General features: G+C 38.4%; 1 protein-coding gene across 1 annotated transcript in view; it reads right to left on the bottom strand.

The window, feature by feature from the left end:
- Nucleotides 1-570: 570 nt before the first annotated feature.
- The window catches only part of CDK6 (cyclin dependent kinase 6), a 279,656-nt gene continuing 265,565 nt past the window's right edge, over nucleotides 571-14,661 (bottom strand). The window contains exon 7 of the mRNA XM_069086146.1: nucleotides 571-12,179. Within this exon, the coding sequence (XP_068942247.1) occupies nucleotides 12,033-12,179 (147 nt within the window). The 3' untranslated portion in view covers nucleotides 571-12,032. The remainder of the gene's footprint in view (nucleotides 12,180-14,661) is intronic.

Below are 14,661 nucleotides of genomic sequence, written 5' to 3'. Positions count from 1 at the left end.
TAGGTACCTAAAGTACAAAAAAAGGGAAAGATGAGAAGCAATATGGCGTGGTAGACTGGACCTGGAGTTTGGAAGACCTGGGTTAGGATCCTAACTCAGGGACTTGTTGGCTATTTGACTCTGAGCTGATACCTTGACCTCTATGGGCTTGTTTCCTCATTTGTAAAATGGAGGGGGTTAGACCCCATAACTACTAAGTCTCCTTCCAGTTCTAATTCTTTGATCCTTTATGAAGTCAGTTTTACATTCTGAAGACACTCATTTAGCAAGGGAAGCAGTACAGGGCAGCAAGAACTTTCCTTCTTTAGCTTCTCCCAGTAGCAGTTTCAGGTGCCAGAAAGCTCCCATAGGACCCTGTCCTCTCAGATTATTTACTCACTTTTCTCTTCCCTATCTCTTGACAATTAAACCCACACCTACCACTTACTCTCCATTCCAAACTTAGATAGATAAAAGAAATGGATAAATAATGATTCATCAACCAATTCTGTGGTGAAGATCTACTATTTACTTTATTCCTAATTTTTACTGTAAAAACAGAATTTGCTCAAAAGAAAAGTTTGAAACATATTTTGCCAAAATTTGTATTTATTCAGTACTTACTGTGACTGTATTCATCTTACATCAAGATAAAAGAAAAATATAGTTAAGACAGCAAATCTTTGAGAAAGCAGTTTAAAAATATTGCTGTTTTTGTTATTTTTATTTGCTATCAGTACTTTTATTGAAAGAAACTGTATGTATGGGATGACAAATATACAAACCACTTCTCTTTTTTATTTCAAACTACCTTGTGCATAACTGAAAACATTAATCTGACAATGACATTCCAATACTGATTTAAAAAAAACAACCTCATCATTTGACAATAAATACATAACTTGGCTTTCTAGCACTGCCAGCAGTAAGACATCCAGTTCTAAAGGACTACTTACTTCTCTGATAAAATAAGTCTTACCTAATCCCACATCTATGACCCTTTGTACTGTTTTTCTGCCCTTTCAACATTTGTGATCACAAATATGTGGCTTCTCCTGAAGTCCATTCTCTCCATAAACTGTTCTTAGAGAAATGAAACAATGAATCCCTTATGGTAAGGCGCATGCTAGAAAGGGTTTATTAGAAAATATTTAGAAAAACAAGGGTAAAGGAACCCAAATTTAGGATTTGGAAACATAAAGATTTATATAATTGTATATTGAGTTTTATATACTACAGTTTGCTTTCTGTAGTTCTTGGGTATTACATTCCATTGAACAATAAATGCCATCTTTTCTCTTTCCTTGCAGGCCAAGACGACTATAGATAAGTGGACCTATATCTCCAAATGCCTAGAGGGGGGAAAGCCAGAGCTTTCCACTTGGGCTGCTATAAGGAAGGAATGTTCTTTCAAAGAGCGTTTGGCGCCCCCCCCTCCCCCCAGCTGTCCAAGGTAAAGATAACAGAAAGGGGAATGTCACAACTGTGCTGTAGTTGTAGCTCTTTCCTACTCTGCCCCTTCTTATCTGTAGCCTGGGCCATTCTATCTTGAAGACTCAGCTATGGATGAGGGGAAGGGTTTCCTCAAAGCAATGCTGCACCCATGCTTAGCATGGAAGAGAACTAACTACCTTTGCAGTAGGCTGAGTAAAGGAAGGCACCAGGGTGATTCTGACATAGAGCCTCCCGGTAAGGGCTCCCCTTTTCACATCTCTGTACCCAGGGACAGAGAAGGGATAAGTCAGCATAAGAAAATGATAAAACAGCTAAATCGAGAGTAAAGTTATATTCCAGGCAAGGCATCTTCATGCACCTCTTTTTTAAACAGCTAAACCAAAAGCACCAAAAATAGAGCCATTTAATAGCGATTATTAAGCACACTGAATTAAAAAAAAAAATGCACCTTTTGAAGGAACAGTAATACACGCACCTTTAACATGTTTGTACCCTGATATTAAAATAGCAGTATGAATTTCAAGTATGAAGAGATATGGTGAAAGGATGGCCTGTGAATTGGTAGAAAAAGCAGCCTGGAATGTATGGTTTGCACCCTTAGGGAATTCATCTCAGATCAAAAGTCAAACTGGACATTTTAATGAAATAATCTGATAAATGCAGGATGTGGAAAAGTCATTGGAATATGTCATTAACCTTAGATTCATATATCCTGGACCAAGAATTGGGAACCTTCTTTGGGTTACTGTGCAAGATCAGAGGGGTTACAAGGATGGGAGCAGGGCATACACAGGCATGTCCACAACCAAGCATGGCATCAAAAGCACCTCTTAACTGGGCCCCTGCTACCTGAGCAGGGGCAGAAGTAAATAAGTTAAGAGCCAGCTCTGTGGGCAGCCCACGACAATGGTGGGAAGCACAGGAAAGGGGCATGAAGGATGCCCAGATTAGTGGCAGGAATAGATGGAGAAAGAGATACAGGATTGCCAGATTGGCAGTGTGGTAGTCATTGGCCAAGCAGCGGGTCAGGCAGGGGATTAGAGAAGTCTCTTCTGGCAAGCAGGACCCCTGCCCTAGACAACACCAGAAAAACCTCAATTTCAAACACAGAAACCAACAATTCAAGTGTATATTCCCAGAATTTTTTTCAACATTTACAATATTATCTATGATCAGAATATACTGAAAAAAATAAGCTTACTGTGTGTGACCTACAGTATTGTAACCCTGAAAAAAAGTTTTGATTATGCCTTGTGGAATTGTAAAAACAAAATAACCCAAACCCCAAATATATTTTACAGTATAAATGTATTTCTACACATCTCAGAACAAATATCCTATAAAAATCTCTAGTGCTGGTACTCTCATGGGCACCAATATTGTGCTTTTCTTATCACATACTGTATCTCTAGACTAAAAAGCATGCTTTTCAAACCTTTAGATCAAAAACGAAATGCTAGAAATCTCTCAAGTTACTGAAATGTTGGGTATTACTAGTTGCCAAATTCTGGTTGAACATCATTCCACTTGCAATCCTTTTCTTCTTAATAATCAAAGAAAACGACCTCTGTACAAATCTGAGTTCTCTGAGACCCTGAAACTTAGACCTTCTGTCATCTGAAACATTCCAGAAACCCCAAGACACACAACATCCATCACATATGGAAACTCTTTCTGTAGTAGCCTTACCCAGAGCTCTTTCTGTCAACAGTTTTATCTGTTTCCATTAACACACACAAGGGCACTTTACGATTCTGAAGGCTTTTCCCACAAACCCAGGCAAACTAAGGCACCAACTTAAGCATCTGTCCCTGATTGGCATTTTCTCAGATGGCAATCTAGGGCAGTTCCTAAATTAAGGCAGCACCTGGGATGATTTTCTAACTTTTTTTTTGTTTTTGTTTTTACTTTTTTTTAAACATTATGCTATATGTAAAGTTGACAGCAAAAACATTTCAAAGTTCTTTTTGTTAATTCCTTTGTCTATCCACCCAAGCCCATTTTACTTATCATTTAATGCAAAAGTATGCAGCTTACTCAGGCACTTGGTTCCAAGTTCTTTCCATCTAGATTAGGTGCCCCTCTTTGACCATGGCAATTAACATTAAATGAACATGAAGTATAAAACAGGAAGTTTTAAGATTTTCTGTTGCCAGCTGTATTTTCACGTGACAAGTATAATCCAGAAATAAATAACAAAGATAGTAGAAATACCTTTTTGAATGCTGAATAGTTTTTAGAAAATATTCCTCACAGGTAGGCAGTTGGTACTAGAATTCTATGGAGTCACTAGGACACTTACTACTCATTACAGCAATATGCATGAATACATGCAAGGACTATACATATGGTTACACATAATCACAAACAGGGTAGAGAGTGGAAATGGAATCAGGAATAGGAGCAATGTGGCCATTGCCACACTGTGACCCACGGAACCAGGTTTTTTTTTTTTTTTTTTCCAAATCCCAATTAAAATTCAAAGTGTTTTGGGATCACTTAAATATTGGTGTTTTTGGTAAAACAAGGAAATTTTTTTTTTTTTTTTTTTTTTTTTTTTGAGAGGGGAAGGTAGGGTAATTGGGGTTAAGTGACTTGCCCAAGGTTACACGGCTAGTTTTTGTGTTAAGTGTCTGAGGCCAAATTTGAACTCAGGTCCTCCTGACTCTGGGGCTGGTGCTCTAATCACTGCGCAACCTAGCTGCCCCCACAGTGAGTATTTTTAAAGGACTAGGGGCCTTCAAACAAGGACACAAATTTATCTACAATCATAGATGGATGCTATAGAAAAACAATGGAATAGGTTAGAAATGAAATGATGGTGGGTTCTTTTAAGAAAATCCATTTCTCAAACAATGTGAATCCTCCCCTAGTGATTCACTACAAAGCTCAGGTACATAGGAATATGTCAGGGTAGTGAAAGCATTCATTTACAGATACTTCTACTAGAGAGAGATGGAGGAGAAAAGCAAAGTTCACTTGTCATATGTCACGGCCAGTTAAGGAGCGAGCAGAAACAAGGATGATCTGTGCACAACTCTTCTGGGCCCACCTTTCACAGTTAAGCAGAGCCATCTAAGTACAGAACAGTGACAAGAAATCTAGCTTTCTTAGAATCAGACATTTTCTCTTGGGGGAATGGGAAGCGGGCAGCAAGTTTGTAGACCTGCTGTTCCCAGACTAACAAACCTTTAATTAACCACAAATAATCTTTGTGTAAATTTTTTGGAGTCACTCTTTGGACTCTTTCTTTCTTGAACACCATCTGATAGCTTTTCTTTCCTGAACATTGTCCAATAGTTGCTTCCCAGGCAGAAACAGCACCCCTGGTATCTTGCTCAGCATAGACTTTGTTTCAAATAGATGAATGGTAGGTTGGTCTAATTTCTAGTCAGGCCCAGATACTGACCTCCTCTGAGATGACTGCCTTTGAGGTGGAAGCCACTTTGGGATGGTCACAACTGACTTAGACCTCTTCCTAGCCCCCTTAGGACAAGCTAAGGATGCTCCCCTGGTCTTTCATTTTGGAACTGAAACTGGAAATCCACTATATTATAGTGAATTTTGAACAATCCTCTAAGTCTGTCATCTATAGAAAATCACAAAGGCTTGAAAGGAAGACATTTGCAGAATACTCCCCAAGGAATATTAAAAATGCATTACCTTGTTTTTATTCCTATGAAAGAAAAGCAAAAAAAAAAAAAGGCTTTTGATTGGGTCATGTTCAAGAGTTGTGAAGCTAAGCAATGGCTGGAAATCTCAAAAGTCAATACAATTGTTTTTCTGCCTTTAAATTGATCTTACTGGGGAAGATAAACTGATTCTGGAGCATTTGTACCATAATGGGTTTTTGTGCCTGCCCTGAGTTATTTCTTTGCTCTAAAGTTGAATTTTTAAAAAAAACCATCTTTTTTTCCTCTCAAAAAGTTTCATTTGTAAAATTATAACCTCAGGTACAATTTGGGAAAAAGGAATCATACACACACACAATGTATATTACATGCCATATATGTGGGTGTAGCTACCTACCTATATAATACATATATATGAATCACAGATCTACTTTGATCTAGGATCTATGATTTCATCCATGTGCTTCCTCCCAGGAAGAACTTTTCTGAACTAATACAGATTAGTAGCAGTTCTATGACTTAAAAACTTTAACTAGTTTCTTGGGGTACAGAGGACACAAATAATCCTGCAGAGTCACAAAACCAGATTATAGATTAGAAAATGATCTCACATTTCTCTCTCGTTCTGTACATTCTCATTGGAACACTGCAATGCAAAAAAAAATTGTCTATTATATTTGAGGGATGTCTCTCATACGGGACAGTAACACTATAGAAAATGGTTTATGTATTACCTTGTTGCATGATCTGTTCACCCTTATGTCCCTATTTCTTCAAGGTTATGTGGCTTCATGTAGAAATGTAGCTACCCAACAGCAAGGAATGTGAAAGTATTGAATTTGAGATGCATCTGTCTCTCATCAAGAGGAATGGGAAGGGAGTTACATTACCATCAAAATTAGCTTATGCTGTGGGGAGCTCCTTCTTTTATTAATGAATAATACCTCCTTGCATAGAGATGACTTAGAAGGTCTCTCCTGTAACTGACCAAAGGAGGAATATTTTCTTCAAGGGTAATTTATATTTGTACAAGTAACTGATAATTCTCCACCCATTTCTGGGTGACTATAAACATTTTATTTACCTCAAAAACCAAGCACCAAATAAAAATTAACTGAAACCCAGTGAAACCAAGATCAGAGCAGTGTTCAAAAGCTTATTTATAGTCTTAGAGTTTCCCAGATTTCTTCCCAAAGGGACATGTTGGAGAGTATGCTAGCACAAAATGAATAATCTCCTATCTTCTTAGGGTTAGTCAGTCTATAGGAAACAAAACAAGAACATTTTCACTTTCCTTTCACACTCCCATGCTCTCTTCAAAATTGCTAAGGTTATACTAACACTCTCCTAGTTGTTCTGGATAGTTGTGAATCATAGAATGCTGTGATGACCAGGGAATTAAAGTAACTAAATTATCATTAATTAATGGTGGGTATAATTAAGCTGCTGTAGGTTGCCCGTGATGATTTGTGTCTAATAACATAGAAGACGTGTCAGTTAAATTTAAGGGAAGGATAGAAAAGAATAAAGAGGATTAGAAGTTGTAGAGTGGATTGTATCCATAGCAAGGAAATCATGGACTAAGCAAAATCTCACACACATACACACACACACACACACACATTATGTGCGCACATGTGCACAAAGTTCTAAAGATATACTGGGATGGATTTTCAGCTACCATTAGGTTCACAGCTCTGAAGAATAGAAGACCCCAAAAAGAATAGTGTGTTGATGCAATTCCGTTTATTTTCTTCCTCCTTGAATTCACTGAAAGGCAATAAAGATAACCCCTCTGAAAAGTTGAATGATGACCCTAAGAATTCAAACTAGATTGAGAGGAAATGATGCCATTTAAGAATCTGATTCTTCTGTTCTAATTCCTAGTCTGCCAAAGATGCAGAAGTTCTATTATTATAATTGTTGTCATTATTTTTGTAGCATATATACTAGCCAGTTAGGAAAATCCTAGACACAGATCTAAGCTAACAAGGGTTGAAAAATCTACTGTAGCATGGCTGACTTCTTATTGAACAAGAACACGGGTACGCAAATGAAACATTCCATTTTGAAAACTATCATTTTCTTGCTCTTTTAAGAAGGAACACAGTCACTGCTGCTCTACTGAAAATATTGCCTCTTCAGAAGCTACTAAAGGCTTTCCAAATGCAAAATGTGATGTGTGCTATTTGAGGATGAGTTAATAAAGTTCTACTTTATTAGTACAATGCTTCAGTATTCTGGTGAATGGTTTCAATTGTACATGCTGAGAAATGAAAAGTTTTCTGATTTTTAACTCAGTGGTATGTGGGTAAAACATCTCCTTTTTCCATGGGGCTGTTGTTCCACCCTACAATTAACATTTTAAATTATGAACCACAAACTTAGCTTGAAATTTTTTTAGGACCATGAAGTTACAGGCTAACTCATTTTGGTCAACTGATGAATAAAGATAACTGTGATAAAAAGTGACCATCTGGGAATCTAGGATCTGTTTCTCCATGAAAGTTTCTTTAGAGTATACTAAGTTCAAGACTCCCATTGGAACGTTAATATATTTTTACAAAATATTTGTTAATAATATGCATTCTTTGATACAAACATGGCCTCCAAGCCATCTTCCTTTGGACATTTCCCTTTTTTCTTCTGAACTTCCTCTAACCTTCTCCATTGTTTTTATAACTCACATTTTTACACAAGTGTTTAAACAAATAACATCTTGTTTATCTCTCATAATCTAAAGTTCTCACTCTTCTAAAAAATCCTTCAGTACCTAAGATTCTATAATGACATTTTCTTTCTAAGGTTAATTCTTTCTATGAAAAAAAAAATGAGCCAAAATGGCTAACAATGGTGGTTACTCTTAAGCATTATCTGCTACATCAATTGAACAGCTTCTGGGTTTTGATATACTTGATGTGACCTAAAGAACTATACTTTGGAAAGAAATACAAGATAAGTGGTCTGGCATGTTTGATAGAAAAACACTTGAAACTTCCAAGAAGGGAAAGGAAATAATGCTGTCTTTGGTAAGCTGAATTATAATGTATACTGTGTTGTTAGGAAGTCTTACATGACTTTTATGAAACAGGGACTGTTGGCTCTTGGAGGCCCCACATGCAATATTTACTAGGGTGGAAGGTCCACAGTGTGTAACCAAGCACCATATGCCAAATATATAATTTAAAGAGAAAAATATCTGGTATGTCTAAAATAATTTCCCCAGCAAGGTATGGATACATTTCTATCACAAACTAAAAAGGAATTTCTCAATAAAAAACCAAACCAAACAAAATCCCTCAACCAAACAAGATAAAAAATGGACTACTCCAGTTGCAATACTGTGCCTTTTTTATACAAGAGATGTCGAATATGGTGCCTCCTACAAGTTAACAAGATGCCAAGATCCTATTTTTAGGTTGGGTAATTTTGATCTCTTCTGGTAAGAGCCACCTGGGGGCTAGAAAGCCTAAAGTCCAAAATGTATGCTTGTTAAGAGGAAACTATGAAAGGAGAAGGAGCTGAGTGCCTACAACATTCCTTTTCCTTGAACTCCCAAGCTCCCACTGTCTTCAGAGGACAAACAAAATGGGAGAATCCCACCCAATTGTTTGCTGTGAGCCTGTTTCCTTTGGGTTATTACCTCTTTGCCACATCATATAACTCAGGAAGAAAGACTGGACACCAGGCTTTGCTTCATTCTAATTGACCTGGACTAACCATAAAGCTCTGCCCTGTGCAGTATTTTCTTTATTTTTACTTTGCTACAGAAACTTTTGGCAAAAGCCCATGGTCAGCCAGTATAAAACATTAGATAGCTCTCTTCCATTGTAACATGGGAAACATCCTGTACATTCTTTTACCAGGCCAACCACAGTCTTCACACTTAGCTTCAAATATCTATGATGTATTTCTAATTTGTTACATGTGTTTTTAGATAAGGCTTACTGGGTGTTTTGAGTTTCAATGTTTCTGGCTTCTTAGCATTAGCAAAGATCTATGAAACAATGTTTCCCAGAAGAGTAACTAAAACCCAGTGGGCTTTTATGGAGGGTTGGGGAAAAAACTCTCCTGAAAGCAGTGAAGTGTGGTGTGGATCAAACAGAAAATGGCAATCATGGGAGGTGACCACCATTAGCATAAAATGATAAAAAAAGAGTCATGCTAGCCCAATATATAAATTAACAGAAGAGATAAGGGTTAAGTCTCTGACTGATGGGATAACACAAGAAGGTGAATTGCTTTATCTTATATTGTGTTTTCAGGGTATAACTTTGGAAAGGATGTTGGGCCAAAATATGTGTTTTTAAATCTTTTCATTAAAACGTCAAAAATTATGTCAATGGTTAATGCTAGAAAGGAAAAGTGAACTTCCAAAGTCATTAAAAAAACAAAACACAAGAGTCCTAGAACATACTAGCACAGCACACCTGTGTTTTTTCTCATGATAACTTTTGCCTAAGTGATTGCTTAAAGGAAGGCTGATTCAGAAGCTCATATAGTAGTAAGGAAGAAAGTTCCCTAACCCAAGTTTGTGATAGGGCAAAACAGGTCTTCCTCCTTGTTTTAACTTGGTGCCCCAAAGAAAAGCAAAATTCTCACCATTCCGGGTCATATTTGATATTATTTAGACCACTTTCAGGATAATTTTATTTCAAGGATTAATACCAACGGCCCCAAACCCAGCTATTGATGTTGAAATACTGAAAAACGGGAAATCATCTTCTTAGATGACTCCTCACTTTATTTCAAAGGAGAATTCATCATTTATATCACTGAAGCAAGCCGGTATGTGTATTTTTTGTTTTAAAAAGTGACTCCCCAAACCCAGAAGTCCTTTACTTTTTCTATAGTTTGATACATTCACATATTCCAAGAAGCTGCATATTGTTACTTCTCAAGAATACTACAATGCTTTCTAAAGCATAAAAGGATACATCATGTCTTTTCGTCTGACTCAGGCTGGTAGTCATCCATTCTTTAATGATTCTGCCTCTGAACATAATCTTAACTGATGTGTATGTTCAAAGCAAGATTCTCTAATAGCAAAAGTGACAGTCTACCTTATTTCTCCAAAGATATTTGGTCAGCTATGTTCTTGCTATCAGACATTGGTCACTAGAAACAGAGTATGCACGAGCAGAGGATTGAGGGGGAGCATGGCCATGAAAGCAGCTATCTCTCAAGGCAAGGTAGAGGACCATGAAGAAGCAGGAAGAAGAGAAGTAGCTACAATATGAAGATCTCCATTGGCAGTGGCGGGGAGGGGGGGGGGGGGGGGGGGGGGGGGGGGGGGGGGGAGTGGGGGAGGAAGGATCAACAACCTAAGAACCAGGAGTAGGCTGTGCCTTTCATAAAGGATCCCTAACCTGAACCAAAGAACAAGACGAAAGATGGTCTAGGTAATGGGAAGAAAAAAAATTCCAATATTTGCTTTTGTAGAGTAGAAAGCTATTCCTGAAAAATAGTTGTTTTTTTTCCTTTTCACCCTTTTAAAAAGACAAATGCTGTGCTGAAAACATATTGTGTTACCAAAGTAAAAATACTAAGTTATAGGTTCAAGCCATCTTCTCTACAGGTTTGTACATTTTTTTTGCTGGTGGCATTGAGGGACATGTGTACTTGACCCATCTCCTTAAGCTATGAAAGCACAGGACCATGATGTGTGATCCTTTAAAGGGAAGACCATGGAAGCCCAAATAAGGCTGTAGAGTTAGGGTAATGAAGTTGTCATCTTACTCCATAGATATGAGAGGTGTGTCTGACACATGAAGATACTGTGTAAAATGACTTAAGTAACCAGCTGGCAGTAATGTACTTAGGCACTAGGAGGTAATATGCAATACACATTTTGCAAGTAAGGCAGTGCATTATAGAAAGTACAGTGTTAACATGTAGAGATAATGCTTAGGGCATTCCTGTAACCAGCTAGAAAAGAAGGATTCTCTCAATTAAAATAGGAAATCTTTAAAAATAGAGGCCTTAAAAAATGTTTAAAAATTGAAACCAGAAAGAGAAAAAAAGGTTCTCTCTCTTTTTTACCATCTTCATTTACTTTTGTTTTTTTAAAGAGAGACATTTCCTAAAGTCAATAGTAAGTAGGGAAATGATTTTTGGGCCTGTTTTGAGAGAAAAATAATTATGTTGTACAATCAAAACAGATTTTCAATGAATAAAATTAGGTTTCCGAAGAGGGCAGAGAATATTGTATATTTTGAAATACTTCCCTTAAAGATACTTACAGGGGGGCTAGAAAGGCAGGGATGATTTTTTCAGTGTGCATCCACTTTTGCCTAGAGTAGAAATAAACTCTTTTACTCCTTGTAAACTTACTGCATTTAGACAGAATGGAGATGTTGTCAACCATAGGCCCATATTTCTCATTGGAGAAGCCCAAATTCTGGTATTTTCTCTTTAGTAAATAGATGCATCTGTATTCCATTCCCTTCAGCCTCTAAAAATTCAATTATTCTATGTAGTTAAAAAAATAACACTTTAAGAGATCACAAGCACACACACACATATACGCACACATGCAATCGGCGCACACACACACTCAAAGGGTACCAAATTAGGCTTCAGCAGCTATAGAGAGATTACATCTTAAGTCAGCAGTGACTGGATTATTTCTACTTCACTCTGGCAGCATTTGATGTTGGACAAAAGAAACGGCAGCAAAATTGGTCAGCAGCTTCTCTTCATCTGGAGTTTTTTTTTTTTGTCTTGTTTTTCCAGGTATTTCGAGTGAACAAACAAACGAACGGACACATGAACATGAAGCTCAAAATTGCTTTTGCATTGATTTGGAAACAGTAAACTCGGCCAGTTTCCTGGGAGAAACAGATCCCGCCATCCAGAAGAGAGAGGCTGACCCTTGAGAAGCCCAGATGTGCTCAGTGGCTGCTCTGCCTCCCCTGGGGGTGGTCCCCTCAGTCACCAGTTCAGCTCCAGGGAGCACTGATTGCCTCAAGCGCTGTTTCCCTCACTGCTGCTTTGGCTGGGGGATGTCCGAGGGTCCACATTCTCATGAGGCTTCTCCACATCATGGAAATATGGGTGAGACAATGCACCACAAGCCGAGATTCTTTTTGCCGGGTTGAATGTCAAGCATTTCTGTGGGGAGAGAAAAGAAAAAGGGGAAAAAAATCCCAATAAAAACATGTAACAAATAATCTAAATGCAATACCTATGTGTGTAAATGGATTTGCTAATATACATGGAGTGACAATCAACCAAGAGTTCTTACTATTTTCTGTTAGTCATGTTTTTCAATCCATAAAGTATATAGGATTATAAAGGAAGCCAATTCTACTGAAATGCAGTTATCAAAATAACCCCTCCTCCCAAAAATCCAGGACCAAGGACCCCAGGTTAAGAACTTCTGCTACAAAGTTGACTTTAAAAGCAGCAGCATCAACAGCAACAAACAAAAACATAAGAGAACACAGCTGTCCAGATGGATTAGAGTCTTTCAAAGGTATGACCTTGAGAGGACATATATATATATAATATATGATCACTTAATATATAAACATGAAGGAGAGGAAGGGTGGCTCAGTGGATAGTGAGCCAATTTATAGTCTCAGATCATGTACTGGGGCAAGGAGAGGCTATCACAGTATACCAAGGAATAGTACAATGTATAGTACTATTCTATACTATACCATACCATACCAAACTATATTATACTATTACTCTAATACCCTTGAATTAAGTGTGGAGAGGCTCATAACCCAAAGGCATTCACTAGGTGATGACTTTTTTTGGCCACAGCAACTCATAAATTCTTCCACTAAGGAAGGTAGTGAGGGGCCTCAGAAAGTGTGTTCAGAGGATGTGGATCAGGAAGGAGACCTTGGATATTTGGCCAGGGAAAAACTTAACAGGAGAAAGGGGAAGACGTATTTCAACAAATCATTTTTGTTAATCAGATGCCTCCAAACAGGCTGTCTAACCCCCAAGTCTGGCATATTCTCTTTCCTCACTTCTGCTTCTTCCATCAAGACTCAGTTCCATTGCCATCTTTGGCAGAAGGCCTTTCTTAATCCCTTCCCCCACCACAAGTGCCTTTCCATTTAAAGTTATCTTGTATCTGCCTTCTACAGATCATTCCATCTCATATGTATTCTGTCAATCTCTCTAGTCTATCAATCTATCACTCCATCACTCTATCTCTCTAGTCTATCTATTCATTCTTTCTACCCAGTCCATCCATGTCTATCTATCCTGTCCATCTATGTCTGTCTCTACTTGTCTATCTACCCTGTCTGCCTATCTATTCTTTCTTTCTGTCTATCTATCCTTTCTCTACATATTTATTCACATCTGGACATGCTTTCTCCTTCATTAGAACTTCTTGAAGGCAGGGAATGTTTTCTGTTCTTTCTTATTCCCAGTCCCTAGCATAGTACTTGGCATAAAGTAGGTGCTTCATAAATGCCTGCTGAACTGAGAAGTGTTAAGCTTCTACCTGCTGACACAATATAAGCACTATCAGGCCCCTTTAAACTTCAGGGGCCTGGGGCAGAATTCTAGTCACTTGGCCCCAGGGCTGACTCTGGCCACCAGGGCTGCTGGAAGGAATAGCCACTCTGAGAAAATCAGGCCTCTTTTGATGTATTAAAGAATAAGGGTAATCAGCAGGTTAGTATGGTTAATACTGTTTGATCAGGGGGAAAAAAAAATCCCTTGTTGCAAACATTCTTTGAGTGATAGCAATTCTAGAGGGAAGTGTGGGAGGCAAGGAAGGACAAAGTGAACCTTGGGAGCAGTGGAGTCTGGAAGCTGATGGGTCTCCTTCCCCCCAGGCACTGACTGCTTCTCCTGCTTCCTGATGAGTGAATAATCTGGCTGTTTCATCAAGGTCTTCATGCTTTTCCTCCCTACTCCCCCCACCATAAGATTTCAGATAAAATGTCAGTGTTTTTAGCTGACTCTTTTTAGCAGTCATTAATAAAGGGTAATCACCGGCTACTCTGAAAGTCCCAGAAACTGACTGCTACATGTGAATGGAATATTAAATTGATTACTGTCCTGGGAGGCTATGACTTTCCTAAACCAGGTTGTAGAAATCTGGGCTCCATTTAGCATGCAGGGACTTTTCTATGTCCCATGGTCCTTACTACATATGCTGGACTTTTCTATGTCCCATGGTCCTTACTACATATGCTGGACACAAAATCACACCAATTATTCCGAGACCACTCAGGCGACACTTTTATTTTGCAGAAGAGTGGCAGGGTCAGGCCTCTACCTTCCAAGCCCAATGTCTCTCTACCTGCTGAAGGAATGCAGGGAGCCTGACTGTAGACTTAGAGATGGAAGTGATCTCAGTGGACACTTCATCCAACTCTTCTTACAAATGAAGACACTGAAGCCCAGAGGAGGTCAAGTGAATTACCCAAGGTCTCACTGGAAGCAAGCAGCATCTCTGATTCTAAAATCATCTCTCTTCCCACAGTGGCAAGGTATATTCTACTCCTTCCCTGTAGACTGCAAGGCAATTTATAAAGCCTCAAACTTGGAAACAGAGGCCTTTCACTCAGTACACAAATGGGGTAGGACTGACCGAAAGGCTGAAGTTAGAACCAAGGGA

Source organism: Petaurus breviceps, unplaced genomic scaffold (genome assembly GCF_028583685.1).
Source record: "Petaurus breviceps papuanus isolate PSGF00001 unplaced genomic scaffold, PetGlider_PUasm1.0 178, whole genome shotgun sequence".
NCBI classification, from domain to species: Eukaryota; Metazoa; Chordata; class Mammalia; order Diprotodontia; family Petauridae; genus Petaurus; species Petaurus breviceps.
The sequence above is the reverse complement of the archived record's forward strand: the minus strand, read 5'-3'. Positions and strand labels throughout refer to the sequence as shown.